General features: G+C 45.8%; 7 protein-coding genes across 12 annotated transcripts; 3 read left to right on the top strand and 4 right to left on the bottom strand.

The window, feature by feature from the left end:
• Window positions 1-408: 408 nt before the first annotated feature.
• Window positions 409-9,786, bottom strand: LOC117896967 (anoctamin-1). Of its 5 annotated transcripts, none has more exons than XM_034805511.1 (15): window positions 9,152-9,786; window positions 5,866-6,247; window positions 5,739-5,807; window positions 5,495-5,590; window positions 5,114-5,274; window positions 4,886-5,054; window positions 4,706-4,826; window positions 4,531-4,642; window positions 3,911-4,469; window positions 3,647-3,850; window positions 3,122-3,583; window positions 2,888-3,063; window positions 2,714-2,819; window positions 1,159-1,297; window positions 409-1,095 (listed from the first exon to the last, which is right to left on the bottom strand). In XM_034805511.1, the coding sequence occupies exons 1-15, from the start codon at window positions 9,487-9,489 to the stop codon at window positions 902-904; spliced, it is 3,288 nt and encodes a 1,095-aa protein (XP_034661402.1). In that variant the 5' UTR covers window positions 9,490-9,786; the 3' UTR covers window positions 409-901. The 5 variants fall into 5 exon arrangements, with proteins under 5 accessions (XP_034661402.1, XP_034661403.1, XP_034661406.1 ...); XM_034805512.1 differs by having other exon boundaries at window positions 5,519-5,590; window positions 9,152-9,785; XM_034805515.1 differs by lacking the exon at window positions 9,152-9,786 and adding an exon at window positions 8,003-8,082.
• On the top strand, window positions 1,687-2,701 carry LOC117896968. The gene is made up of 4 exons (XM_034805517.1): window positions 1,687-2,046; window positions 2,103-2,224; window positions 2,288-2,444; window positions 2,505-2,701. Exons 1-4 carry the CDS (start codon window positions 1,854-1,856, stop codon window positions 2,615-2,617), a joined length of 585 nt encoding a protein of 194 aa, XP_034661408.1. The 5' UTR covers window positions 1,687-1,853; the 3' UTR covers window positions 2,618-2,701.
• A 915-nt stretch (window positions 9,787-10,701) lies between the features above and the next one.
• Window positions 10,702-11,639, bottom strand: LOC117897980 (V-type proton ATPase subunit G). The gene is made up of 3 exons (XM_034807093.1): window positions 11,470-11,639; window positions 11,150-11,250; window positions 10,702-11,078 (listed from the first exon to the last, which is right to left on the bottom strand). The coding sequence occupies exons 1-3, from the start codon at window positions 11,549-11,551 to the stop codon at window positions 10,908-10,910; spliced, it is 354 nt and encodes a 117-aa protein (XP_034662984.1). The 5' UTR covers window positions 11,552-11,639; the 3' UTR covers window positions 10,702-10,907.
• Window positions 11,640-12,628: 989 nt separating this feature from the next.
• LOC117897205 (nuclear pore complex protein Nup58) lies at window positions 12,629-14,423 on the top strand. The gene is made up of 2 exons (XM_034805908.1): window positions 12,629-13,586; window positions 13,639-14,423. The coding sequence occupies exons 1-2, from the start codon at window positions 12,720-12,722 to the stop codon at window positions 14,362-14,364; spliced, it is 1,593 nt and encodes a 530-aa protein (XP_034661799.1). The 5' UTR covers window positions 12,629-12,719; the 3' UTR covers window positions 14,365-14,423.
• Window positions 14,424-14,438: 15 nt separating this feature from the next.
• Window positions 14,439-16,001, bottom strand: LOC117897206 (developmentally-regulated GTP-binding protein 2). The gene is made up of 4 exons (XM_034805909.1): window positions 15,833-16,001; window positions 15,497-15,697; window positions 14,757-15,421; window positions 14,439-14,699 (listed from the first exon to the last, which is right to left on the bottom strand). The coding sequence occupies exons 1-4, from the start codon at window positions 15,894-15,896 to the stop codon at window positions 14,538-14,540; spliced, it is 1,092 nt and encodes a 363-aa protein (XP_034661800.1). The 5' UTR covers window positions 15,897-16,001; the 3' UTR covers window positions 14,439-14,537.
• A 153-nt stretch (window positions 16,002-16,154) lies between these two features.
• LOC117897306 lies at window positions 16,155-21,321 on the bottom strand. Its single transcript, XM_034806058.1, has 6 exons — window positions 21,075-21,321; window positions 19,847-20,002; window positions 18,650-19,336; window positions 17,356-18,591; window positions 16,693-17,287; window positions 16,155-16,636 (listed from the first exon to the last, which is right to left on the bottom strand). The coding sequence occupies exons 1-6, from the start codon at window positions 21,123-21,125 to the stop codon at window positions 16,386-16,388; spliced, it is 2,976 nt and encodes a 991-aa protein (XP_034661949.1). The 5' UTR covers window positions 21,126-21,321; the 3' UTR covers window positions 16,155-16,385.
• LOC117897307 (glycine receptor subunit alpha-4) lies at window positions 20,088-27,206 on the top strand. 2 transcript variants are annotated; one of them, XM_034806060.1, is made up of 5 exons: window positions 20,088-20,355; window positions 25,106-25,203; window positions 25,267-25,721; window positions 25,784-26,430; window positions 26,489-27,206. In XM_034806060.1, exons 2-5 carry the CDS (start codon window positions 25,133-25,135, stop codon window positions 26,768-26,770), a joined length of 1,455 nt encoding a protein of 484 aa, XP_034661951.1. In that variant the 5' UTR covers window positions 20,088-20,355; window positions 25,106-25,132; the 3' UTR covers window positions 26,771-27,206. The 2 variants fall into 2 exon arrangements, with proteins under 2 accessions (XP_034661951.1, XP_034661950.1); XM_034806059.1 differs by lacking the exon at window positions 20,088-20,355 and adding an exon at window positions 23,645-23,979.
• Window positions 27,207-27,989: the final 783 nt, after the last annotated feature.

The following is a 27,989-nucleotide window of genomic DNA, read 5'->3' as shown; positions in this document are numbered from 1 at the left end:
TCTTTTGGGGAACTTTTTCGTTCTATGGGGACACACAGATGCATGCTTGTTGCGCCACTTGCCATTGCCCCCTTGACTCTCTTTGGGCAACAAAAGGCTGAGATGATAGGAAGGGATGGGATGCTAAGAGGGATGGTAAAACCAGGGCTGGTTGACGGCGTCACAGAGCGCTACTATTGGAATAGTAGAGCATATCGATGCAGGAAATCAATCTGCTGTTAATCTGTAAATCTGCTTAAAACTAAATTAGCACATCGAATACTTAAATTATTTTTTTAAACATGTTCCTCTATAGATTTGTTGACTGGAACTATGTTATAAAAGCGATTCTGTCTTATCTTCCTCAATTTGTAATTGGTAAATCTAAATCTACGAATATTTCAAAGTTCTGAGGTTTCCCTTAATTCATTTCATTTAAAATACATGTTTTATTATGATTATTGTATGTATGATCCAACATTAAATAGAGATTTCAATATATCAACATCAATATACAATATATGTAGCACAATGTGACGATTGCCATTAATATATATTTGTCTATCATTTTAAATAGAGAGAGAGCCTGAGTTAAATAACATTTGGTGAGATTTCTTCTCTGAGGAAATTACTTGCCAATTATTTGGCACTCACTGGGGGGCAGGGGTCGTACTCCTTATACTACTTTGAGTGTGTGCTAAGCATTTTTTAGTAAAAAAAGATGAGCCTATATAACAATTGTGCCATGAGTAAAGCTTATAACCAAAATCAACAATTGAGTCGCAAATTAAAGGCTAATTAAGTGACTGAAAGGAACATCCATAACACAATGAATCACTTTTGAACGAAACTTAAAGCTAGAGATTCAGTTTGAGTTGCATTTGTACAATGCATTTGTGCCACAAAATGTAGGAGTTTTCTGTTAGGCGTTGGCCCCGGCTATGCCAGTGAGGGGGTCCGAGAGATGGATGATGGCATCCAGTTCCACTTGTGTGAGATTCTCGCTGAGCAGCTTCTCAATGCTAATGAACTTGGCATTGGGCTCCTGAATGGAAGAGGCATCCATTTCCTGGTCGGGAGAGGTCTGTAGAACCGAACTGCTACGTTTGGCGCGCTCTGCAAAAAGGATAAACACTTTTAGTATAAGTCAAATCTATAAGAAAGAATTATTTTTCTAACCAAAACGTGCACGATGTGCCTCCTGCTCGATGATAATCTCATTGGTGACATAGACCTCGCGACGGATTTGATCCCTTAGCTCTACACTCATGTCGGGTATGCACCAGCGCACCAGAATCATCACCAGCGCCACAAAGTTCTGAAAGAGAGAATCATATTTCATCAGTATGTCATCATTTGTCCATGATTTGTCCATAATTTGTGGGTCACACCCCAGAGAAGAGCATGAAGGAGAAGCCCTATTGTTCTCCACTCAAGCGACAGTAAATGGAATTGGCTAAGACGGGCTAAGACAGGTGTTAGCCTCAACCCTAATATTTTCGGTGGAATTGGGAACGCCCATAGAAACCCCATGGAATGAAACCAGCACAGCAAACAAGCACCCCCAACATAGATCGGACTTTGGCAGCAGCATAAGCAGATAGAGAAGGAAAGAGAGGCAGCAGCAGCAGCAGACAAAATGTCAAGAAACTGAAAATAGAATAAAATGAAATGCCAACTAAATGGATAATTGGCGGCAGGTCAGTTCTGCACGAAAGTTGGAGCATTTCAGACAGTAGCTTTGAATACTTCGAGACGAGCGGACGTGTGTTTGAAAGAAAAGGATAACCAACGGAATACAAGCTTAAAAAACTAACAAATTCAAGGATTAAAAAAGATTCATCTACCCCTTACTGCAGTTGAAATCCTTAAAAATGAAATACTTTGAATTCCTGAGCCTCTCCTCAGTGGGTCTTAGCATAGCCGTACTGGACATCCTCATAGCCCTGAGCATACTCTGTCCCTCTACTTATTATCTGTACTTTGATTACTTGGATCTCGAGAGATGGGAACAGTCCAATGATGTGGAGGCCTTGAGTGCATTTGGCACATTCGTTTCCACTTTGGGTAAATCATCCAGAAATTGATATATAAGTTTTATAAGTTTGATAAACCTTTTCCAGTGGATTATCTTTGGGTGCGAGAATTCTCGCAGGTGTTTTACATGACTGCCACACTCATTATTTGGGTCAAGGCATTGATCAATCTGGCAGTGGCATGCCTTCTAGTCGATGGCATTAAGCAGGTAATGGAATTGCAATACAAATTTGGTTTAATCTCTGTTTAAAATCTTGGATTTCTACCACAGAAACGACTGATTTGCATTGCCCCTTGGCTGATCAACACCTATCTATCGATGGCCGTGGAAACTGGCATTTTTGTGAGCCTCGAACTTCGAATTGATGAAGTGGATGCTGCAGTGGATCGTCGGATAGCGCGTAGTCTCATCTTTGGCGTATTTTTAGGTGGGTGTTTGAATGACTTATAACTTAAACTATAACTTGAAATGATTTTTCTGCATGTAGTGCTCAATGCATTGCTTTCCTATGGCATCTATGCGCTCTATCGGAAGCTAAAGTCTACACCGATTGAAAATATCGAAGCTATTCAACCAAATCCTCACACTTTCAATGCCTGAAACTAAGTATCCTTAGGGGATCTGATTATGAAACTATGTCTTGAAGCATTTATAGGTAAATAAAGTGAAATTAAAGCTGGTAAACCAAATGCTTACTTCAAAGACCACCACAAAGCCCAAACGACAGGCCAAAATTATGTAAAACATGCTGCTTAAATCGTATTTATCCGGTGATGAGGGCGGCAACCGAAAGTCTGTGTATCTGCAATAAAAGAACGACCATTTGGTATGACATTCCATAAGGCAAATCCTCGAGTGTCTAAGCCATACTTGCACGATGTTATGTTGGAGAGATCCCCTGCGAGGCTGTACAAGGTGGGTGAATCTGACACTTTGAATTCGGAGAGTGTGAAATCGAGATAGCCGTTCAATGTGCCATCTTTGGAGACATAATTGCGGTAGACCAGGCGTGGAATCATATCCGATGTGAAGGCAATGATAAAGCCCTACAATATACATTGTTTAGAGATACTTTCTATGGGATATCCACTGTTCCACACTCACATTTGTAATCACACTTAGCTTTCCAATGCAATCCAGTATCCTATACCACACTCCAATATCCCTGACACGCTGCGACACGGGACGCTTGTGGTGTGTAAGGAGCTTCTTGGCATCCAATCTCATTTCCAGAATATTATTGAGCAAAGCAAAGAACGGAGCCAGCGGAAAGGCAGCCACAAAGATGGTCACAAATCCGTATTGCAAAACCATTTCCAAATATTCGGGAAACAAACCGCGTGCGCCCCAATCCAGCAACTTAAAGTCACGCATCCAACGCTCGTCCTTGGTTTTGTCGGGATTTGGGGTATTGTTAAACAGGCGCGACAATCCCACTTGAATTGCCAGCACTTTGCGCCAGAACATGGGCAGGTAAACCTCTAGTATAGTGTTGAATGCCTGCTTGCCCACCATTATTATGGCCAGCTGAATGCACAGCTCAGTTAGGCAGCCACCAGAAGAGCACTAGAAGAGAGTTCAGGGAAAGATTAGCTCATAGAAGATTACTTTCGGTAGCATGTAACTCACCTCCTCCTGTCGATAGTCAAATAGTTTGTTATACTGCCCTGGATGTCCCACAAATTTGCCTTTAAAGAAGGCTATGTAAAATATCGAGGCATAATAGTTGACAAACTGAAGCAGATAGATCTTGAGAGTCAGCGAATCATCGAATTGCGTTTGTGTGCGCCACATTTCCAACTCTGTGAGGTACTCCGCCAGGTGGCTGTACATCTGATAAGAGAGATTACACTTAAATAAATCAGCAGAAACATTTTCAAGGGCCATACTCACATAATTCAGGATGTAGAGCAAACACAGATTCACAAACGCCGCCGATGCAGTGGCCAATACAATAGCACTCGAGGTGGTCAGGGGACTGGCGCCCACTTTTAATGCTGCCAGCATGGACATGCGGTACACCACCACAGCTAAAAGGGCCACAAAAGCCAAGGCAATGAGTAGCAGCACCACCGAAAAGCTAAAAACAGTGGCTGGCAGCTTCATACGCCAAAAAGGAACCGTTGGCTCTTTGATATTCGTCACATAGTCCACTCTGGTGGGTGGTATGTGTTCCAGCTTTGCCAAATACTGCGGCCTGGGATGCTCTTCATGTACATCAAAACCCGTCAGATCCCAGCGATGGGTAATCTCCGCGGAGTAGCGCTTCCACAACTCCAGGAAGAGGGTAGCCCAAAAGGACATGAAGACGGCAAAGAAAACCGTGCTGGGATTGTCGATGAGATACGTGACCTTGGCATAATTGCAGGTCTCCTTTAGGTCCCAAAAGTTGCACCAATCACAGAGGGGACACATGGTTATATTTGTATTCGCACGCAGGCAGATATCTTTGCTGAAATATACAGTTTTCCATTAGTTAAGGTAAGAATTGAAGGCAGACATCTGAAGCTTACACAGGCACATAGTTCTTAAGAGAGAACCAGGAGTATAGAAAGCATATCACACCCACAATGGAGGCTAGCAGCAGCATGTAGGTGTAGTAACCCAGCCAGGCAAAGTACAGACCTAAAGATGCGATAAATCTATAGTAAAGGAGTCGCCCTTTGGGTATATGTCTTATATGCGAACCAATTTTAACGCCAAAGTACTCTTTGATGTCATCCAGCGGCTGATAGCGATACCATTTCTTCACGGATGCCCAATGTTTGTAGAGCAAAGCTCTCATTGTGCCCGTTTCGGTTATTTCGCCCTGCAAAAGGAGTAAACATCAGCTATAAAAGATCTTGTATGTAATTAGGGTATACATACATCATGCAATGGATATGCCGCACAGTAGACGCCCTCGGCCACCAATCGTTCAATGCCAAAGGCCATGTCATGTTGATTTTTGGCAGGAAAACGCTGTCGGTCCAATATAAACTCCACAATGCGCGATCTCACGGCGGTGGTAAAGAAGCAGTCCTGTCGTATATCAAAGCTAACAAAGAAGAGAAGACAAATGAAACAGAATGTGGATGGTTGTGCTCTCCCACTTACAGATATTCCTTATCGCGACTGTAAATGGCAGTAAAACGATGCGCTCTCTTCGGAAAAATATGCTCATCCACGTGGATATTCCGGAGAAAGAATTGGCACACGGTTTTCAGACTAGAAAAGATGCTCTTCGTCGAACGATTGACCACAGACATGCCAGGGATCTGCAAGAGTTATCAGAATCAATATTAATCTATGTGGAATTGAATGCTTTAAATCAAGATAACCAAAGCAATGGCTTACTAAAAGGTACTACTTTCAATTGATAATTCTACAACAATGTTAGGCTCGGGATTAGGTTTTCTTTCATACATCAACTCACAGCACATTTCAATAACATTTAAGCCTAGGTTTTAGAGGTATTAATTATTTTAAATATTTAACTGATTCAACAACGTCTGGGCCAACCTTCTTCGACAAGTATTGTGCCGCATTCTGTAGTCGATTCGTTCTTTCATATATACGCAAATTACACAAGGACTAAAAAAACACACAAAGAAACATAAAGAACATACAAGAAATCATACATTTAGAATGAAAAAAAATAGAACAATGGGAACTTTCAACAGAATTTCAAATTTAGTCTCAGGGCCTAAAAAGTCTTTAAAGAATTAAATCGTAAACGAACCTCCTTCATGGGCATCCGTAGCTTAAGTATCTCCGCATAGCGGCGTAGCACCTCCAAAGGAGCATGGATCTGCAAGGAGTAAAACACTCTCTAATAAGGGTTCATTTTGGAAAGATTTAAGGCTGACCTTGACAAAACAAATCTGATCCTTTTGACTTTTTTCCACCTCGAGGCCCTGGCTCACGAGATTCGCCTCGAACACGCGTCGCTTCTCTGTGTTCTCCGCCTCGGTGGGCTCGTGGGCATTGATCCTGAAGGCGAGCACAAAGTCAATGGAACGAGTGCAGTCCTCGAAGAACAGCGATGTGTTGATCTCCTCCCGCTGGTAGAACTCCCTGGGGCAACTGCATTCGCGTTCATCGTAGCCATTATTCCCCGAATTGGGTTCAGTCATTGGCAGCAAGGGGCTTGAGAGATGATGATTGTGGTTCCTTGGATCGGAGGACTTCTTTTTTCCATTAGCCACAGGCCCGGCAGCAACTTCTGGCAGTTGGAGCGTGGAGGCGTTGCTGTAACAAAGAATACAGTTGAGGAATGGAATGCTTTCAGTCTTGGTTATTGGGTAAAACAGTTTGAAGTCCATTAATGTCCCTATAGGACCCCCCGCTTAGCGTGTTAATGTTACACCCTCACCTTATTTAGGTCACTACCAGGGTGAACCCCCAAAGCTAATATAATTTGAACGCGTTGAAACCATTTAATGGACAAAGGAGAGCAGTCCACCCCACACACACATGCACACATGACATCAGGTTAATAATTTCTCTATTTCTCCTCAGCTTTTACTTGTTTAGCCAGCAGTCTTTCTGTTCCATCTGCGTTTAGTCTTTTGTATACATTATTTTTAGAGCTAAGTGCAGTGCCTCACATTCAGTTGATAATGTGGCAAAAACATTTGTAAATAATATATGCAAACACTTGATATTTGAACGCTAGAAAAGCAGCCTCTCATGTGAGTCGGGTTTGAGCTTGCAAAATTCTAAAAATCTCCTATGATTCACGAATATATTCATAAATAATACAATAGAAAATGTACCTTAACTTCCAAATTGCAATCGAATGAGTAATTGAAGTTATTCATAAATGGGGAATAATTTAGCAAGATGCTGCATGGGATCGTGGTTGTAGAAGGGCACAAGTTCTTATCAGCTATATATGTACATATAAGCTGACAAAACTTGATAAGCCATGACATGAAGAGAGGGCTGTCAATTACATTATTTTTAATGGTACAAGAGATGGGGTCCAGAGATTTTACTTGTTGATTCAACCTCCATTGAAAGAGTAACTCGATAATATTTTCCGCTGTTTCAAGGCCTTAAGTGCCAGTATAAGTAATATGTGAATGGGGTACAGAATATTCTCCACAAAGTGGAATGAGTCTAGGGGAACCACTGCATTTTATAAGTAAATATGCAAAATATTTATCGGCAGTGACTAGAAATAGAACAGCCACCGGAGAAAAACTAGACAGCGAAATCACGAAGCGGAAGGCCAGGTTCCGGTGATCGAAACTTTAGATACCCTACCTTCGGCTGTGTGAAATTCTATGAGGAAGGGAATTGAACTTTGTCGTAATTCCCCTCCTATTTCCATAAGTTCATGTTAAGCTTTATGTTTCTTTTTGTTTCCTCCATTCTGTTTTGTACTCTTTTTTCGTGTCGGTGGCGCTCGGCTCATCAAGCATTGCCGTATTTCATATTTTACACACTTTTCAGCCTTGGCTCGCGGCGATTCATAATTATCTTCAACTTCTTTCAAACAAAAAACTCAAATATGAAAATTTACACACAATTTGTTATTGTTTTTGTTTTGTTGGCCCACACATTGAAAATTTTGCCATTTATTTAGCTTTAATCAAGGCCAAGAGAGAAGGAGAGAGAGAGCCGGGCTGACATATGTAGAGAGAGACACTAATTTATTAAACATTTGTGGCGATGCTTTGTCGAATATTTGTCACCCATCCGAAGGAAGCAGAGCTGCAAAAGGTGACGGAAAATTGTTTCCCCGAAATGTTTCTTATATAATTAATGTAGATTCTATGCTATATGCTATAAATGCATGATCCGTTTAGTCATCCAAGCTACAAGATCCGCAAAATGCACAACCACACACACATAGAAGTAAACCGTTGTCTTTTACTTTTCTCCCGCAAAACAGATGATTAATCCACAGGCAACACAAAACAGGGGAAATACTACGGTAAACCCGTTTCTGCGAAAGGTGATCGGGCGTACGTATAATAAAGGTATTAATTGACCCACCAGCGGGTGTAATATCACATTTAGCGCGCGGAAAAATCTTTCCTGTAAGTTTTTGCTTCTGGTTCGCCCGATGTTTGTGAATTGAGTGTTCAGAAAATTGAAATTATAATCCAACAAACGTTGGCACTGACAACGAGAGAGCGCCAAAGAGCGACAAAGAGCTCCGACGCGCAGCAGCAGCAACAACAAAGCCGAAACAAGAGAGGGCTGTCTGTCAGCTGGGCGAAGAGCAAGACACAGACAAGCCGGCAAATGATAATCCCTCTTAAGCTGACTTAAGTACCGGTTAAACAAAAATCATCGGGTTCACATTAACTGCTTTGATGTTGACTTCGGATTTTCCCTACCAATTAAAGCGGCACTTCTTCTTATTAACTCAAAATAAACTAATTCTATACATTTTCGAGCAGCAAGTTTGGGGAAGTTTGTGTGCATCGAGTGCACACAATTACACCTGTTGCCCAGCAAAAATTGCCTAGTTTAGCCAGTACTTCAGTCAGCTAACTCTAAGCACATGTTTTTGCCCAGTCCAGAGATCAAATGCAGGTAGGCACATGTATGTACATATGTATGTATGTATGTACATATGAATGTATACCCTCTCTTCTTATATTTCAAACACAAAGGGAAATTGATGTGCTATTTATGATAGGAAATTAGTCCATTGGGTAATTACTGTATAAATTGTAGATTAATATTCAGAACAGGGGGATGTCTGAAACCAATACAAGGTGCTCTCTCTCTCTCTCTTTCTCTCTCTCTTTGTCTGAGTCACTGAATGATGAAAACCCCACTGACATTCCACATCCGAAAGAGGAAGCGCAAGTATAATATAATCCCACTAAATATTTGTCTAAGAACAGTGAATCGCACTTTCTGTTTATTTACCCAATGCATATAGCAACAAGTGCGAATGATCAACATAAGCGACAGATAAAAGTGTACAGGGTGCGCTTGAAAGTGGAAATAGAATATCTCTCTGAAAAGTACCTGCTAGAACACCCTGTACTCCAAACAAAACAAACCAAACTCAATTACAGAAAAACGGACAATAGACAGACAACAAACAGTCGACAAAAACCAGGCGCAATTATCTTTAATTTAATGGATATTTCCTCTATTTAGTCAGCTCCATTGGACTTGACTTACCTTGCAGCGAATCTGGCTCTCTTATCAGAGAGTGAATCACTTGACGACTTTCGGTGCTTTCCGCCGGCAGCCTCTCGCTCTTGGTCCATAAAATCCGTCGTTGGATCGGCTGTCTGGCCTCTGTGGCGGCCCTCCCAGAGGCTTCCGCTGCCCTTCAGCTTATCGCTGAGGCCGACGCGCTGCATCAGCTCCATGTCGAAGGGGGCCAGCGGTGTGCTGTATGGCGGTTCCAGATGGACAGCAGGCGCCTCGGGAGTCCCCGCTTCCACCTCCAGCAGATGCTGCGAACTTTCTGGTGGAGGGGGGGACGCTTCTTCGACGCTGTCTAATTTTAGCATTTTGCTTAGTGGCAACTTTAGCCAATCCGCGGAGTCTTGCTGCTTCCCCCCACCACTTCTTTCCTACTTTCACAAGGCATCTGTGTGAGTCGTCTGCGCGCGCGGCATGCGTGTGTGTGTGTGTTGCCAAAAATATTGACGTCGAGGGTCAATTTTCACCTGTGCCGCTGCATTGCCTTGCACTATTATCTAATATCACAATTCTATAAAGTTCACTATTGCACTTTGTGCTGGAGGAAGGAAAGTGCAGTGTAGATTTAAATAATTATTGTGTTTTGGATAAATTGCGCGCGGAGGGAACGTGAGAAGAAAAAAAACCGTTTGCCAATTTGTAGTGATGGTAAATATATCGAAACATAACGATATATATCTTTCCATTCCACTTATGGTCGTATGACACTGCATGTAGCAACATCTGGTCCTATGATACAAACATAAACATAGAATGAGATTAATTTTGGTAATTTTTCTAAAACGATTCCATCGGTTCGATTATACACATTTTTTATAAAAAACTATAACAATGTTGTTCCTTTGCTTAAAATATCTGTCTGTCATTCTCTCGACTATGTACAATTGTGCTATCGATAGGGTGGATATATATAGTCGATATTTTCTATCTTTGCTTGTATGGAATGGTCGTATGACACTGCATGTAGCTACATCAGGCCCTATGATATATAAACATGGAATGAGATTAATACGTGTTGGTAATTTTGCTAAAAAGATTATATCGGTTAGATTATACACATTTTTAATAAAAAAATATAGCAATATTTTTCTTTTGTTCCAAAATATCTGTCTGCCATTCTGTCGATTGTGTACAATTATTTTATCGATAGGTTGGAGGATTTTTGTCGATATTTTCTATGTTTGCTTGTATGGTAATTATGTTATTGATTACTGCTATTTCTTGTCGTATATTAAAAGTCAAATTAACTTACAACTTATTAAATCATCCTCTCCTAGAGATGATAGTAACGAGCAGTAAGAAAATATCGACTACTGTTATTTCTTATCAGAGAAAAGCAGCTGACTCTATGCATGTACATTTGCATGTACATATGATTGTATGTACGTAAAGGTGTAAAATAATTCAAAAATTAATTAATCAATAAATAGAACAGAAAAACACATGACTTTTCACATAAAATTAACAACGTGTATTGAACAGAACATTAAACAAAATAATACATATCTATTGGCTCAATGTTAGGGGGAACAACAACGAATTTTTTCACTTTAATATATGGAATAATAATACAGTAGTGTTTCATATTGCATGCACTATTATTATGGAGCTAAATTATACATTAGAGTTGAACTTGGACATCGAATTTACATCAGAAACGTCGCCGTCGGAGATGGATGCGAAAACGGATACGAATACGGATAATGGAGGTACTCTGTCCCACTCCCTACTTGGCAGTGTAGTTCTTGTGCACCTCGGGCGAGATGTTGTAGACGAACTGAAGGATCTCCTGGATAACGGGCTCCTTGCGCGTAACAATGGCACGCTCCATGTCAGCCAGCTTCACGCGGGTGTCCGCATCGATCTTAGCAGCAACGCCCTCCCGGCTGCCCATGTGCTATAGGTGTGGGTGGGATCGTGGGGGATTAGCTTGAGTTCCGTATATCGGATTGAAGATGGGAAACTAACCTTGGCCTCGAACTCTTTGAAGGCGCGCTCCCGCTCCTGACGGAACTTCTCAATCTCCTCAGTGGCCTCGTCCTTGGCCTGCTTCAACCTCCTTGCCTTGCCTACGTGGGTGTAGGTGAAAATCCAGAAAGAAAAAACAGTTATTAGTGAACTTGCACAATATTTACTGTTTTTCAGCGAGTCATGTGACCCACCAAACGTAACGTCGATAAGGGGCGATGGGCGAGGGGGTGGTTGAAAAACGCAGTTGCTTTTGCCTCTGCTTTCTGTATCTGTTTCTCCAATTGGATTGAGACTAAAATTATTTCAATTTCACTTACGTTTCCTTGCCTCTGCCACCTTCTCGGCGGCCTTCTTCTCTGCAGCGAGCAACTGCTGGATTCCCTGCGTCTGGCTGGCCATCTTTTAATCTGACTTTACGTTTTTACGTGCTGTGCTGACCAAGAAGAAAAAAGCAAGTGACGACGACGACTGTGGAATTATTTGCTGGTCGAAAATTGTCATATGACGAGTCACACACATGCAGAAGCAACCCTGCGCGTGGTAGTGTGCGTGCCCCAGGGTGGGACTATTAAACCAGGGATACCACGTAGATATTTTGAAGTATTGTTAAAATTTTGATAAAACTGTTTTTGTATCATATTTTTATTTAAGATTTTATTAAAATAGGGTGCGTTCACCAGGACAACTTAATAACCGATTCATGATCCATTTCTTGTCACCGTCCTGGTAAACGCACTTGATCAGCGTTTCTAATGTAATGCCAGAATTCATGGATCAGATTTTGAGAAATGGATCGTGAGAAAAGGATGATCCATTGCTTTTCGCTTATCTCGCTGATATAGAAGAAGAAGAACTTAAGCAAAGCTAAAATAAATAAAATAATAATGAAATAAATAATAAAAAAAAAGTTTTGTGGAAAATGATTTTGATATGACTACAAACGCATTGTTACGTGAGTGTGCTTGGAATTCTACATTATTTGACAACTTGTTGCTTGTCAGTTGGTAGTATGGTATGTTGTGTTCCTTTACATGCCCTTTTTTCATTAATTTTTTTTTTAAATACTGTTACCCAGCAGCTTGGGTACAAACAAAAATAAAAACAAAAAAAATGCAAATACAGTCATTAAATATACCATTATCCCAAAAAAACAGTTAATACACATATTGAACTCATTTTTGTAGTTTAGATGTTTTGAAAGGTAACCGGTTAAAGATACCGTACATGTCACCCTGAGACAAGTCACATGCATGCCGAAACAACCCTGTAACGTGCGTTCACCGGGTATTATTATACCAGGGATACAATAAAATCAAGTGTTTATAAAATTTTGACTAAATTGTTTTTGAATTGCCAAATCATAATAATTTGTAAGATTTTATTAATAGTAATTGTATCGTAAACAGGGTGATATTCGAAAATGACACATGCATAAGTCGATCGGCCACAAAAATATCGATAGATTTGATTATCGATACGCTGTTGCATTCCCACTGACGCACATTTTTGTTTATAATTATTTAAATTAATTAAAATTTGCTGTGAAATTAGTTGAATCTGAGCAGAAATGTCCTTTTCGTTTACGCCCACAACCAATGCCGGAATTGGAGGCGCAGCCCCCGCATCGAGTGGCTTCGGCGGTTTTGGCGCGCGTCCAGCGACAACAACAGCACCGCCTCCGGCATTTGGAGCAACCGCAGCACCAGCCTTTGGACAAGCTGCAGGAGGATCGCCGTTCGGACAGGCACCAGCGACATCAGCTTTCGGACAGGCACCAGCAACCTCAGCTTTCGGACAGGCACCCACGTCTTTGGGATTCGCAGCAGCCACGGCAGCACAGCCAGGATTTGGAGCCCCTACCGCACAGCCAGGATTTGGAGCACCCACAGCTCAGCCAGGGTTTGGAGCACCCACGGCACAGCCAGGATTTGGAGCACCCACGGCGCAGCCAGGATTTGGAGCACCAGCAGCAGCTCCAGCATTCGGAGCGGCTACAACAGCGTCGCCATTCGGCCAAGCAGCTCCCGCCGTTGTCACCGTAGCGCCCACATTCTCCTTTGCGCCGCCGGCCACGAGTGCTCCGACCACAGCACCGCCTGCTTTTGGCTTTGGCAGCACAGCCACCACCGCACCGGCCACTTCAGTTGGCATGCCACCAGCTCTGACTGCGGGCATTGGTTCCTTTGCGTTCGCCAAGCCACAGGCCACGACGGCGGCCAGTCTGAACTTCAATACAAACACCACGACGGCCACGGCTCAGCCTTTTAACACAGGCCTGCGGCTAGGCGGCACCACGTCTGCCGTGGGGAGTGGGATCTTTGGCAAACCGGCTGGCCAGCAGCCGACAGCTACCGCCACATTTGTGGGACTGGGCGGCATCGATGTGAGCGCCACTCAGCCTAAGCTGGGAGACAACAAAAAGGATGGCATCAAGGTGAGTCACAGAATGCAATGGAAATCCAACAATATTAACAATCCTTTGGCAGATCAAGGAAACGCAAGTGCCCGATGAGATCGTCAAGACAGTGGAGGCTTTGAAGGTGTACATTAAGCAGCAGAAGACCACTTCCTCGGACATCGGACGAACGTCCACTTCAAAGTTCTCGAATGTGACGCACGAGATCACGAGCCTCGCTTGGGCGCTGCAGAACATGGCCAACTCGGTGGACACCAACAATCAGCAGATCAAGCTGCTGCGCATGGAGACGGCCAAGGCCATACAGTCACTGGAGATGGCACAGCGGACACAGGATACGCCCATTGGGCTGCAGTACGAGAACAATGCGCCGTTCCAGTACTTTCAGTGTCTGGTGGTCAAGTACGAGCAGGATCTGATTGCCTTTCGGGAGCAGATTACGCTCACCGAGCGGCACATGCACGCCCTGGCCAATCCGCAGAGCATTGCGCCCGAGGACCTGAAGCGCGGCTTCCGGCAACTGAACGAGGCCTTCATCTCGCTGGCAGGACGCCTGCACGAGCTCCACCAGCGCGTGGAGGAGCAGAAGGAGCTGTATCTGAATCTGCGACGCTACAAACTGCGCGACGCCACCAATGTCTTCGAGAAGATTGACAATCCACCACCGCCGGCTGTCGAGCCACAGCGAATCAGCAGTGGCCCGACGCCGTTCTCCAACATCTCGGCCATTAGCAGCCTGAACAAATCGTATGCCTCGGCGGCGGCGGCATCCTCCAGCAATGCGGCAGCCAAGTGATGCTCCCACGAATGCTCCCTTGAGTTGAAATAAATCATCGTTAAATGTATAGCGAAAAGTGTTCCTCGCGAGGCTTTAAATATAGAATAGAATATATTTCATTTCCAACCGGGCCAGAGACAAAGATCAACAATCTGGTTACACCAAAACGAGTCGAAAGTAGGGGGATCCTCCTACTTCTTGACCACCTGTATGACATCCTCGTCGCCCATCACATGGGCAATGCCCACGCGCTGCGGTGAGTACTTGGTGGATGTGCCCCAGACCAGGGCATACTTGAACTGCGCGGCCAGCGTTCGATGAATGGCATGGCAGACATGCTCCACACTGACGCCCTGGAGGAGGAGAAGTGAGCATTAGCGAGCGACTATAACAGAGTTTTCTGCACTGACCTTTCTCAAAATCAAACCATCATCAAAGTCTGGCGGTGCGCCGGGCTTCTTGGTGTATACCCTGATCAGCTGTAGGGCCTCCCAGAGGGCCTCCAGCATGTAGTCCAGGTTCAGTTTCATGTTGCAGCTCACGACTATGGAGTTGGGCTGGCGGGCCAGGCGATCCACCTCCTCGATGGAGATCTGATCGATTTTGTTGTACACATAAAGGCAAGGCAGATAGACACGATTGGCGGTGACCACATCGATGAACTCGTCCTCGGTGCAATCCTCCCGGAACAGCACTTCGGCGTTGAAGATCTTGAAGGAGTGTAGGATCATCTGGACCATTTTCTCGCTGCAACGCGTCAGGGTGCAGGTCGAATTGAAGCTCAGGCCGCCGCCCTTTTTCTGTTTAAAGTAAATGTTGGGCTTGCGCTTGTTCAGCCTAATGCCCACGGACTCCAGCTCCCGCTCGAGCAGCTCCCTGTGCACATTCGGCTTGGTGGCATCCAACATCATTAGCACCAGATCGGCCGTGCGTGCCACGGCAATCACCTGACGACCACGACCCTTGCCCTGTGCGGCACCCTCAATGATACCGGGCAGATCGAGCAATTGGATATTGGCGCCCTGGTACTCGATTACGCCGGGAATGCACGTAAGCGTGGTGAACTCGTAGTTGGCTGAGGAAGTTGGGAAAGAAACCAAAAATGAAAGTGGTTTGGAGGAACATATTTATAGGGAAGAGCTGTACGTACCCGCCTCCGACTCTGTCTTGGTCAGTGTGGACAACATTGTGGACTTGCCCACAGAGGGAAAACCAATAAGCGCCACTCTGGCATCTCCGCTTTTGAGCACATCGAAACCCTCACCCTTTTCGCCCTTCTTCGTGGGCTCCAGCAGCTGGGAGCGATACTTGGCTAACTTCGCCTTCAGCAGACCCAAATGGTACTCGGTGGCTGCAACAAGACACACAAACAAAACAAAGAAAATAAAGTGAAATCCTAACCTAAATTCCAATGCGGCGGCGGCGGAGTCTGGCCTGGTCTGGTCTGTTGGGGTGTTGGTTGCCGGCCTTCGCGTCTCTTACTTACCCTTGTTCTTCTGTGTGCGTGCAATCTCACGCTCGATCTCAGCAATCTTCTCTAGGATGCCCATAATGATGTTTGTGTCTGTGGGCCGGGCATTCAATTAACAAAAACACAAATTTCGCGTTTTATTATTTTAGCCAGCAGAGCGGGCTCCCAGGGATGCAGCGTGGTAGGAACGGGTGCGTGTGCAGCCCTCGTCGAACAGCTGTTCCATGGCTGCACATCTGGCAACTCTGTGAGTTATCGGACTATCTATCGCGGCGCACTTTGAAATTGGATTAATTTTATTTGTTTTGTTTAAAAAAACTCATAAAATATACACAAATACACATGTAAATACTGTTTTACCGTTACAAGAAACCCCACACAACACGCAAATTACGATAAATTACAATAGTGACATCGAGACAAAGTGAGAGAGAGTTACAGAGAAAGAGTTTAGTGGAAAGGAGACGCTTAGCAGCATTGCAGGCGGCGGCCAAAAAAACCAAAACCGCTGTTGCTGCTGCTGCGTGGCTGCCCCTCCTGTTGTGCCACCCATTTTGGGTTTTAGCGTTTAGCGATTAGCATAGTAACCATGTCCATGGTTGCCCATAAACTCTGTCCAATGTTGTGCGTCGATGGGATCCAGCTCGGAGCACACTTCGCCTGGCTGCAGCGATCGGCAGGTGCAGGTGATCCCAATGCGTGTCACAATCAGCTGCGACTCGTTCTTGGGCAGAGCGGGCTCCGAGTCCACCAGCCGCTCGCTGAGGCACTGCTTCAGGAACTGTTTGCGTAAAACGCGCAAATTATCGATGGTGTAGCCTGCAAAGGGTAATTAAAATGGATTAATCTCTCTGATTGCATTCTTCTGCTCTTACTCTTGTAGGCGCTGATCTTCTCCTCCACACAGCTGAGATCCTGGGGGGAGAACAGAGGAGGATAGGCCTCCGATTCGCGTATGTTGAGCACAAAGGCAAAATCCAGCGAGGAGCTGGCATTTCCCAGGGCCTTGAGCAGCACCCCGGTGGAGGAAATGGATGCCAAATACCAATCCTCTCCTGCTCCTGCTCCTGCGTCCTCGCCTGCCGCTGTGGTCGCCTTGGAGGAGGTCTCCTCGCGACGCTGACGCTTGCGTCGCCGACGGCTCTTCTGTGAGGCCTCCAATGCTGCCGCCTCCACCGCTTGCTCCCTGGCCTCGTTGTCCAGCTCCAGATCCCACAGGCTGAGCGGAGACTGGGCAGACAATGGCAGACTGGTGGTGCTAGTGGTGCTGCTGCTTGTGGTCGTGCTGTCGAGGCTGCCGCTGCGCACGTCCCGATTGCTGCCGCTAGGATATTTGCTGCGCAAATGGATGGGCCGCTCGTTCTCAATCAGCTGAGGCACTTCGTCGTTGTAGACCATCTCGTACTCCTCCGGCACGCGCATGGGACTGGAGCCATCTGGCGGCAGTGGCGGCACCTGCTCGTAGTCCTTCTGGCGTGGTGAGTGGGAATCAAATCAATGGAAATCGAGCTTCAATCATTGAAAATGCGAAAACTTACAAACTCCTTGGGATAGACACCGCCACCGAATGGCGGAATCTCGTTGGGAAGGAGCTCCTGCAGCTGCTGCTCCATCAGTGGGTTGTGCTTGTGATGCTTCCGCTTCACCGCCTGCTCCGCCTCGGCCACCTGGCGCAGCAGCTGCTCCCGATTCGCCAGCAACTTCTTGAGCAGCTTTGGGTGCTTCAGCGGCGACTGCTTGCCGGCTGGAGCCGGCCGCTGTGTGCGATTCAGCTGCACCTCCAGGTCGTCGGTGCTGAAGAGCACCGCCCCCGGTGGCTCAATGTGCCTGGCAATCGCGTAGAGCTTCAGCACCGTCGATTCGTTGTAGCGCAGGCGACAGGTGTCCGCCCGGGCCTGCAGAATGATGTCGCTGTCCGGCACAAACTCGTAGGCATCCCGGGCATTGGGTTTGTTGCGGCACTGGATCTGCCAGTGCAGGAAAAAGTCACCACCGAAGCTCTGCGATATGGAGACGCCTCCCAGGAGACTATTGGCACCGCCCGCATCCGTCATCATGGCATTGAGCAGCGGCTGCCCCGTGCGTCCGTCCAGTATGGTCGTCTGCGAGTAGTAGTAGACGGGAAAGCCCGGTCCGGAGTTGTACTTGACCATGAAATCGGTGACATTGTCGTGGTTAAAGTGCCCCGGCACGATGGCGCTCACGCACTCGCTGGCCGGGAAGGTGTAGTTCCACATGACGCTGTATTTGGCCCCGTCGAAGGCGTAGACGGTGCTGTTGAAGGCTGCCACCACCACATCGGACACGCCATCCCCATTGAGATCGGTGAGCACGGCTGGGACCATCAGACCCGATCCTGGCTGCTGGTAGAGTGGAGTGAAATGCTTCTCGCTCGTGTGCGCCATCAGCGAGTGCAGCCGCAGCGAGTAGACACCGCCGGGCGTGTTCTGGCCACCCGTGAGGATGAGCAGCACTTCGGTGCCGTCCGGCTGGGTGAGCAATTGGATGGGCACAAACATCTCCTCGCGATAGGGCGTCGGTATGCTGCGGATCACCTTGCCCGTCTTGCCCGAAATCAGCTTGATGTGGCCCGCCTTGGACTCTTCGCGCTCCTCCAGATGGGCGGCAATCAGCTCTGGCACAGCATCGCCATCGAGGTCGCGCAGCACATTGATCGTATACAGATCCATGACGATGGGGGAGTTGGTCTCCACCTCCAGCTCACGAAAGTGCCAGATGACAGCGCCTGAGCGTCCATTGATGGCATAAATCATCTGTAAAATGAGTGTTTCTGGTAAGGATTCAGGGTGTTCAGGCTTCAATAATGCTCACCCCAAGTCTTCCAGCTGCCACACAGTCCAGGCCGCCATCACCGTCCACATCGGCGCTGCAGTGCAGCGAGAAGACATTCGCGACGCTCCACGACTGCCACAGGATAGTGCCGTCCCTGCCGTTGAGAGCCACCACACCGCCTTCGCAGGGCACTTCGTCCTCGCCCTGCGAGGACTTGCAGCGTGGCAGTGGTATGCCCTCGTAGTGGATGTTGTCGTCCACGCCATAGCCAAAAATCACATCCTGCACGCCATCCCCATTCAGATCCGCAGCTCGCAGCGGACTCTCGCTGTTCATGCGGGCCAGGCTGCGTGTCCAGCGCTTCTGTACACTGATCTGAGTGCAGGGCACAAACTCGCTGCCCAAACTGCTGCCATAACCAATGCTGGAGGCGGCTGCAACGGCGGAGTAGACCCCCAGCTGGCTGGGATCGTCGCGCCACCAGTGTCGGATCCGCTGCAGCGGCAGTGGGAAGAGCGTGAGCATGAGCGCGGCCAGGCTGAGCAACGCACAGATTACGGTGATGGCAGCCAGCGCATAGCAGAAGGGCTCACAGCAGCGTCCGCAGCGTCGTCGCTTGTGCAGCTTCATGATGGGCGCAGAGGAACCCGAGCCGGAAATGGAACCCGAACTGTGTTTGCGTCGCGGAGCCATCAGTGGACGCTTCAGGCCTTGCTCCTCGCTGCGCTGTGGGAGGGAAACATAGAGGGTAAACATACACTGCCGCTCAGTTTAATAGAAACAGCATTTGGTACTTTGTACTCTTTAATTCTGCAAGGATTTACAGCCGCGAAGGCGGTCCGTCTTGCGCTCAGGATGAAGTCGTTGTTTGTGTTGAAGTTCGAGTGGATTAAGATGCTTAGTAGCTTAACTAACGTAATTAACTGTTGCTAATCTATTTTGTATGCCGCCGCCTGGTGGTTTCTTGGGGTTTTCATTAACTTTATATTATTATCAACCTTTCGCCCATCGAGTGTGACTATTAACTCTTTCTTTTTTTTCCTTTTCTGATGAATTTTCGCTATAATTAAGCTCAACAGAAGAGCTCCTGACGCCTATTTCTGTGTTATTTGTTTGTAAGAAAGTTTTAGCATCCGCAAACTAATTTTAAAGATGATGTTGCTATTCCTATTCAAGTGAGCGGCAGGGTACGTTCCCATCTGCAGTGCCAAGTCCTGCGATGCGATGCACACTCACCTTGGTCGAGCGCGCATCCTTGATGAACACCTCATCGTCCACATCGTCGCTGATGTCTTCATCGATGGAAGAGTCCCGTATGGCAATGCGCTTCGAGGGCACATATGGTCGCAGTTTGATCATCTTGTCGATCGCTTTGGAAGAGCCGCGCTGCGCCTGCAAGTATGCAGACAGTCGAGTCGATGGAGGATTGTTTGCTGTTCCGCTTTTAATGCATTTTGTGTGAATAATCCTGTTTTTGCGGAAACAGCAGCAGCAGCAGCAGCATGAAAAACTGCAGTCTGTGTGCGCGCGTCCTGCGTGTCGGGTAAAAATCGATAGACGAGACGTCACCAGCTTCGAGCTTCAGGGCTCAGCTGGTTTTTTGGATGGGATACGGCGCAGGCGCATCAAGCAACCCACTCGCTCACTCCCACATCCACCCATTGGCATCATGCACGCACACACTACACACACTCCCACGCTGATAAGAGAGCGGAACTGCAGAGGCAGGCCATGTATCGGAGCAGGTAAGGCAGTTAAAATATTAAGGGAATTACTTTTTAATGGGCCTTTTCGATCTCAAAAGAGAATTTGTAACATAATTTAAGTACTCATCCCTGCTATAGGGATAACTTATCCTCATGGATGCCCCACCTTTCATTCGTTTGTTACTTGGAACCGCACACGTGTTGGCCAACGGCTACAGGTTTTGTTTGTCAACATTGCTGACATCACCCACCTGGACGATGCGCGCCCTCCGCTCTCTCGAGAGAGCGAGCGCCTCCCTTCCTCGCACTCTCTATTGGCAACTGTTGCTTGGTTAGGGACTCCCCACCATCCATCCCTGTTGGCAACTCCCTTATTAACATTGTCAATGCGGTTCAATGTCCTCCGCTTTGGGGCCTTTTCATGAATGAAGTCGAGGGTGGAACAGACAGGGAGTTGGAGAGAGAAGACAGAGAGAGAGCGAGAGTGGGGGAGTGGTTGTGTTGGTTTCCCATTCAGACAAACTTCCGTATATTTGGGGGGGGGGGGGGGCTAAATGTGGGTCACAGGCTTCTCTGTGGGGCACTGCATGTGTGTGTTTTGAATATTAATTTTTAATGCCATTTTGTCTGCGTTTCTATGGCCAGGAAGTGGCGATGAAAGCGAGAGATTGGAATGGTAAAGGAGCAAACCAGAAGTTGACGATCGATAAACCTACTTATCGATTCAGGAAGATATCGATTTGTTTTGTCGAAATTACCTCTGCCATGATTAGAAGCACGCAATCATCCTCCTTGCCATACTTTGCCATCTTTCAAAATGCGATCTTTTGACGCCTCGCTTGAGTGGAGTTGAATCAGGCCGTGGCAGGCCTTGGCTGCTGTCCTGTGTCCTTCTTGTCTTATTTCTTCTTAATAATTTACACGACCTTGCCGCAATTGACGTCATATAAACCACAATATACAAGTATTACAAAATACATTTACATTTTCCCAGGCAGCTGCAAAATCTATTTTCTATTCCTTCAAGTATTTTTTGTTTTTTGTTAGTTTTGTTCATAATTTATTTCACAAATTTCTATGTTCCATGACGTAGCGCCCGTAGCTTGTAAAAAGCCAAAAAGCCAAGTGAAAAAAAAGAAGAAATTTCCCTCTCTTTTCAAATTGAAAGTGCGGCCAAAACCTTTTGCAATTTTCCACCGCTGCAGCGGTGGCTATGGCGGCTGCTGCTGCCCTCAGCAGAAACTTAAGAGCACCACTTAGTGGTGCAGCAGCAGTTGTGGCAGGATGCAGCAGGATGTCGGGGCAACGTCTCTGTGAAAAGCGTGCACAAGCACTCAGGTCGGTGCGGGTCCAAGCTCGACTGCATTCGAATAAACTATAGAAAAATCAGCGGCTTTTTATAGCCATCCCCCCAGCCATCCATCTATAGAGAATGGGGGGGCTTAGGGGGTGCTTAAGTGTGTTATTATCGCATCAGAGATAATTTAATAACGACGAGTCCTTCTTCTTGCCGACGCCTGTGTCGGAGGCCAGCAACAGAAAGGATTTTGATGTGTAGCTGGTGCCGTTTGAAGAGTGTTGCGGCAAGGCGCTGAGTGGCAGGCCAGGCGGCAGGGACCTCTATAGGCTCGGTAGCTGTAGATGTAGCTGTAGCTGTACAGAAAACATAGAGGAGCAGCTCCTCCGCCCCCACATCACACATGTCTCTAGTGGGGCGACAACTGCTTCAAGGTTAGGACGGGCAGGCATCCTCCCATTCCACCCCCCAACAGGTATTTCCAGGGTGAAGAGTATCTATTTATCTGCATATATTTACTTTTGGTTATAAATAAAAAGAAAAAATGTAAGAAAACTATAAGACATGGAAGCTGTTTTCTATGGATATAAGAAAATATATGCAGTGGATCCCACATTAGGTGTGATACGAATAGAAAGTTGTGAGAATAAACCTATAGATGGGTTGATGGACTGATAAATAGATTTATAATCCTTCATGTGACACCTCTGTATTCCTCAAGTATTCCATACTTTATGATGCAAATTAAGCGCTTTTAATATTAACCTTTTTTAATAGATCTTTAAAATACGAAACAATATATCGGCAATCAAGTGTTAATTCTCCTGTTGAAGTTTTTATTTGATATTCTTGTATTACTGTTAAGAGCTGAAAACCCCTTGATACGGGTATATCCCTACTTTCATTGTAAATCTCTCCCTCTTTTGCAGCATATCCCCTAACAAACTCCTCAAACAGACTCCCATCAGCTTTCCTTTTCCACGCCTTCTCCCCTTTGGCCACTCAACCAAAGCTCTTTTGTCATCTCATTAAACTTGATTTTCCGCCGTCTTTCCCTCTCTCTCCTCGTCGCTTTTGCTGTTTCATTTTCCCTTCTGATTTGTGCATCCGTGTGACGTCAGGCGGTGGGCTGCAGGAGGGTTCACTGGATTACCGTCGGTTCCGTTGCATTCATTACCCGCCATGTGGACAGGGGTCCGTCCCAAAGTGTCTGCTCACTTATGCCTCCGTATCCATCCATCCCTGCAACCACCCATGGTTCCTCCCCATGGTTCAACTTTTGCTGCGACAAATGGTCCACTCCTTGGGGCTGCACTTGACAAGTTGCGGAAGGACCTTAACAAGCCGCCCAATTGATTGGAAAAATCACAAAAACTAAAGAGCAAAACGTGTGAACGAAATACAAAAAGAATCGAACTGGCCATTGGGCAAAGGGAGGGAGGAGGTAACTATCCCCGAATTAAATATTGCCTCAAATCGATAGACAAATGTCGCATCATGATGAAGGTCCTGGCAATGCATCAGGGCGGGATGTGGCAACAATGTCGATGACGACAGAGCACCCCCGAGCAGAGCCACAGATTATGTGGCAAAAGGAGGCAATGCCAAAGCACTCGTGGAAATTATGTTAAGTGACTGAGGCAAGACAAACAGACGACGACGACGAGGCACAAGGCAGAAGGATATTTGCCCGTGTCCTATATATATCATAGTAGTAGTAGCAGATGCACACGCAGTAGTCGTAGTCGCAGTCGCATCCATTGTCACATAGGATCTGAGTTTAGTTCCTTGTTTTCTGTCCCGATATTAAAGTCTACACACATTTCCAGGGCGGCTTTCACTTTTGTTTTGGCCGACCAAACCGCAGTCTGAAAGACAGTACGAACCCCGAACCCGTACCCGAGAACGCTATCCCTCCCCCCGAGCACACACAGACATCAGCCCATCCATCGTCAAGCATCCTGCCTGACATCCTTCGGCTGGTTCGGGTTACCCGTGCAACGTTTTAAATTCAAATCGGAGGCGCCTCCAACTGTCAGTTGCCAGCGACAGTTCGAACTGTAAAGACGTTCAGATCGGGAAAAAAAACTAAAATAGAAAGCAAAAGGGAAATCTACCCAACAAAATCTTAAAGTTCTTTCAAATTTAATGAATATTAATTTCCATATTTATTAGTGCTAAAATTGTAATTCCGCAAGTTTTAAATTAATGGAAAAAGTTGGTGTTTCAAATGAATCCATGAGATTGTCGAGCTGATGGTTATGCAATCGCTCGGCAGATTCGAAAGATTCTAGAAATCGAACAAAATTTAAGTGCTTCAGAAACGAGGAGCTGCTGAGGAGCTCTAGTCTCTGTCTATTGATTGTGTAAGAGCACTTTGATCAAAGTTTTTCCTTTTGATAACTAGAAGAGAATCATCTGCTTAAAAGCAAAGCTCTTCTGTAATATTTAAATTTAAGTTCTGAGTTTGATTAATTTTAAAAGTCTTAGTTTCTGGAATTAGAAATGTCTAAAAATAAATATAGACGACACAAGAAGAAGTTCTTAGAGTTTTCCTTCAGTAGTTATTTTGTATCATGGAAATTTTCGGCTTTAATATCCGAGGGTTAAATATAAGGCCAAAAACCTTTTGATTCATCAAAATAATCTCCTAGCTCATCAGAGAAATGACATTTAATCTCGTTTAACTCCAAATTTGTTTCCCATTTTCCAATATTTTCCTTAATATTCTTCTACTTTAGTATAAAACCTCTACTCTCCATGAACAACATTTTCTAGTCGATTTTTCTCTAGATTTCTCAACAATTAAAATATCAAAATCTGTTGAAAAAATGTATTAAAATCTGAAAATGATCTAATTTATGATTCTTTAAGTTGTCCCCAATTTCGCGCAATAGAAAAACAACAAGACAAACCCCTTCCTAAAGCCGAAGTACGAATTCTACCTCCGACAATTGTCCTTGTCTAATGGGGGGCTGCTGCTGCATTGGCGGTGATTCCTCTTTCATTGCTTCCCGCTTGCTCTCTCTCCTCCGCACTGCATCATCGTCGTGGCGCATAAAAAGGCGCATGGGGCCACTTAAGGAGCGGCGGCAGTGCACGTACCCGTACCCGTGGCCCCTCCGTCTACCCCTGGTTAGCCTTCGAGTGGCTTTAATTGTGAATTAAGACGTGTATTGTGCGGCAAGAGAGCGACACAGAAGGGGGGAGACAGGTATCGCCTGCCAGGGTTGTCATCCAACGCAGCCAATGCCGAGGACGATTTACTTGGTCCTTTGTTATATTTTTATTTACTTGGGCAAGCAGCATAATTGTTGCTAGTTTTCACGTGTCAATCGCTCTCGAATCTCTCGAATGTCGATTGTCGATTGTCAAGGACGAACGAACGGAATCCTTCGTCTTTGATCCTTTGGCGAAGGCGAAGGTCAATGAAATATCCGATTTATACATCAATATCCGTCTTCTGTCTTTTGTCACCTACTGTACACACAGGAAGAACCCTGAAAGTGGCTCAGCGAAATGGTGGCACAAATATTCCTGCTGGTAATTTGCTTCATCTGCCTCAAACAGTATGCCAAAGGGGAATTTCAGTGAGTAAATGGAATCGGGGCATATATATTTCCATCTATAATCTAACTGAATCCAATCTACAGACAAAGTTTAGCCATCACAGACATTCTCCCAGAGGACATTAAACGCTATGACAAGATGCGACCACCCAAGAAGGAGGGACAGCCCACGATAGTTTATTTCCATGTGACTGTCATGGGTCTCGACTCTATCGATGAGAACTCGATGACGTATGTGGCGGATGTATTCTTTGCCCAAACCTGGAAGGATCATCGCCTGCGTCTGCCCGAGAACATGACCCAAGAGTATCGGCTGCTGGAAGTCGATTGGCTCAAGAACATGTGGCGTCCGGATTCCTTCTTCAAGAATGCCAAGTCGGTCACGTTCCAGACCATGACCATACCCAATCACTACATGTGGCTGTACAAGGACAAGACGATCCTCTACATGGTCAAGCTGACCCTCAAGCTGTCGTGCATCATGAACTTTGCCATCTATCCGCACGACACACAGGAATGCAAGCTGCAAATGGAGAGCTGTAAGTAGGGTAATTCTTTTGCATAAAGTTCTTTACTTTATGGTCTCTTCTCTCTCCCCCAGTATCCCACACCACAGATGATTTGATCTTCCAATGGGATCCCACGACACCTCTCGTGGTGGATGAGAACATAGAGCTGCCCCAAGTGGCTCTCATACGCAACGAGACAGCGGACTGCACGCAGGTCTATTCTACGGGCAACTTCACCTGCCTAGAGGTGGTCTTCACGCTGAAGCGACGTCTCGTTTACTATGTTTTCAACACCTACATACCCACCTGCATGATTGTGATCATGTCGTGGGTGTCCTTCTGGATTAAGCCAGAGGCTGCCCCGGCCAGGGTTACTCTGGGTGTCACCTCCCTCCTCACACTCTCCACGCAGCACGCCAAGTCGCAGTCCTCGCTGCCGCCCGTCTCCTACCTCAAGGCCGTGGATGCCTTCATGTCCGTGTGCACGGTGTTCGTTTTCATGGCCCTCATGGAGTACTGCCTGATCAATATTGTGCTGAGTGACACGCCTATACCCAAGCCCATTGCCTATCCGCCCAAGCCAGTGGCAGGGGAGGGCGGGGCCAAAAAGGATCCCGAATCGGGTGGGGGCGGAGCTTCCGGTAATGCTGCGGGCAGTAAGCCCACAATGCTGCCTCTGGCCGATGAAAAAATGGAGAAAATTGAAAAGATCTTCGATGAGATGACCAAAAATAAGAGGGTAAATGCTCAGAAATAATTGTTCCTAAAAGATTTCTTAGATTCTTTCCGTTCCTTAGATTGTGACCACCACACGACGCGTGGTACGACCGCCGCTGGATGCCGATGGTCCCTGGATACCACGCCAGGAGTCGCGCATCATACTCACGCCTGGCGTTGCTCCAGCGCCACCACCGCCGCCGCCGCCAGTGGAGCCGGAACTGCCCAAGCCCAAGCTGACGCCTGCCCAGGAGCGTCTCAAGCGGGCGATCTACATTGATCGGACATCGAGGGTGCTCTTCCCGGCGCTCTTTGCCAGCCTCAATGGCATCTATTGGTGTGTGTTCTACGAGTATCTGTAATGTGATACTCCCCTACTGTCCCTCTCCCTCCCTCCCTCCCTCTCTCTCTCTCTCTCTCTGTACATATGCTCGCTCTTAAACGTTGATTGTTCGCATATATATCGCATATATATCTGTATCCAGTATATATATCTGTCTCTTAACTCGTAAGCTTTCAGGCGCACAGAAGCTTTAAGTCGTGAATGAATTTTAAAACATAGACAAATACAAACAAATATTGTTGGAAACACTCTGAATATATTAATATAACTAATTATTAATTATTATTATAATCGATAAACAAAAACGACAATTCCTGCAACAAGCTTAAAGGTTCAGCGATTCCAGTTCCAGTGACGTTGTAGCTGCTGTAGCATTAAGTGCAAAAAACGATCAATTGTAATTAATTAATGTCTCAACAAACAAAATGCTTTTAATTGTAAATAAATAGACAGAAAAATTAAACGAAAATTGAGTTTCCGTGGGGGAGAGTGAGAGGTGGCTGCTAAGCTACTCTGTGAGAGTGAGATCCAATTCCTCTAATTATTCTTTTATCCGTTGGATATGACTCCTCCCGACTGTTACTTGAATTTAAAATACATTATTTGAGCTTTGCAGAAAGCTTTTGCTGTGCTTTATTGGCTTTCTATGGAAGGGTAATGACAGCCGGTCAGCTGTTTGGAAAAGCATTTCTTAGCTTAAAGTTTTAGAGGTTTTAAATGTACTTACAGCCATGCAATGAACTCCAATGTACTGCAATATGTACCTCCCCTTCTAGACACCTTAGTTTTTATATGCAGACTATTTGCATTTTAATTTTTCAACATTTTCTCAGCCATTAGGCCTCATCCGTACCATACCCATTCATTTATTAACACTCTTCTTCGTTGGACGATTATTTGCGCTGCTTTTTCTTTCCAAAAGGTGTCAACATTTGGACGAACAATGGAACTTGCGCTCGGGTTTCGCTTTTGTACGGCAATGTGGAGAGCATGTGGAGGGGCGGCTGAGTGGCTTTATGAATACCCAATTAATTATGTTGGTCACACGCTCTACACTTTTACACTTTTTACCTTTTCACGGTCGTTAGTGACGAACGCAGAGCAAAGAGCAGAAAAACAAACAGAGAAAATACATTTACAAAATCCAGCAAATGAGACTAAGATAAGAGGATGAAAGGGAGATTCAAAGATATCGAAAACTCCATCCGTCCATCTGCAGCGTCAGTCCATTATGAATG

The sequence above is a fragment of the Drosophila subobscura genome, chromosome O, assembly GCF_008121235.1.
Source record: "Drosophila subobscura isolate 14011-0131.10 chromosome O, UCBerk_Dsub_1.0, whole genome shotgun sequence".
NCBI lineage: Eukaryota > Metazoa > Arthropoda > Insecta > Diptera > Drosophilidae > Drosophila > Drosophila subobscura.
This window is presented reverse-complemented; position numbering and strand designations above follow the sequence as displayed.

Coding starts and splice junctions, on each gene's coding strand:
- LOC117896968 (XM_034805517.1), top strand. CDS start 1,854: ATGAAATACTTTGAATTCCTGAGCCTCTCCTCAGTGGGTCTTAGCATA. Junction 2,225..2,287: donor TAGTCGATGGCATTAAGCAG/GTAATGGAATTG, acceptor TTTCTACCACAG/AAACGACTGATTTGCATTGC. Junction 2,445..2,504: donor CATCTTTGGCGTATTTTTAG/GTGGGTGTTTGA, acceptor TTCTGCATGTAG/TGCTCAATGCATTGCTTTCC.
- LOC117896967 (XM_034805511.1), bottom strand. CDS start 9,489: ATGCTAAAATTAGACAGCGTCGAAGAAGCGTCCCCCCCTCCACCAGAA. Junction 5,591..5,738: donor TACGGATGCCCATGAAGGAG/GTTCGTTTACGA, acceptor GTGTTTTTTTAG/TCCTTGTGTAATTTGCGTAT. Junction 3,851..3,910: donor TGCTCTACATCCTGAATTAT/GTGAGTATGGCC, acceptor CTCTCTTATCAG/ATGTACAGCCACCTGGCGGA.
- LOC117897980 (XM_034807093.1), bottom strand. CDS start 11,551: ATGGCCAGCCAGACGCAGGGAATCCAGCAGTTGCTCGCTGCAGAGAAG. Junction 11,251..11,469: donor GGTGGCAGAGGCAAGGAAAC/GTAAGTGAAATT, acceptor ACACCCACGTAG/GCAAGGCAAGGAGGTTGAAG. Junction 11,079..11,149: donor TCAAAGAGTTCGAGGCCAAG/GTTAGTTTCCCA, acceptor CCACACCTATAG/CACATGGGCAGCCGGGAGGG.
- LOC117897205 (XM_034805908.1), top strand. CDS start 12,720: ATGTCCTTTTCGTTTACGCCCACAACCAATGCCGGAATTGGAGGCGCA. Junction 13,587..13,638: donor ACAAAAAGGATGGCATCAAG/GTGAGTCACAGA, acceptor ATCCTTTGGCAG/ATCAAGGAAACGCAAGTGCC.
- LOC117897206 (XM_034805909.1), bottom strand. CDS start 15,896: ATGGGCATCCTAGAGAAGATTGCTGAGATCGAGCGTGAGATTGCACGC. Junction 15,422..15,496: donor CAAGACAGAGTCGGAGGCGG/GTACGTACAGCT, acceptor CAACTTCCTCAG/CCAACTACGAGTTCACCACG. Junction 14,700..14,756: donor ATGGTTTGATTTTGAGAAAG/GTCAGTGCAGAA, acceptor CTCCTCCTCCAG/GGCGTCAGTGTGGAGCATGT.
- LOC117897306 (XM_034806058.1), bottom strand. CDS start 21,125: ATGGCAAAGTATGGCAAGGAGGATGATTGCGTGCTTCTAATCATGGCA. Junction 20,003..21,074: donor TGCTTCTAATCATGGCAGAG/GTAATTTCGACA, acceptor GCATACTTGCAG/GCGCAGCGCGGCTCTTCCAA. Junction 18,592..18,649: donor TGGCAGCTGGAAGACTTGGG/GTGAGCATTATT, acceptor CTCATTTTACAG/ATGATTTATGCCATCAATGG.
- LOC117897307 (XM_034806060.1), top strand. CDS start 25,133: ATGGTGGCACAAATATTCCTGCTGGTAATTTGCTTCATCTGCCTCAAA. Junction 25,204..25,266: donor TATGCCAAAGGGGAATTTCA/GTGAGTAAATGG, acceptor TCCAATCTACAG/ACAAAGTTTAGCCATCACAG. Junction 26,431..26,488: donor AGATGACCAAAAATAAGAGG/GTAAATGCTCAG, acceptor TCCGTTCCTTAG/ATTGTGACCACCACACGACG.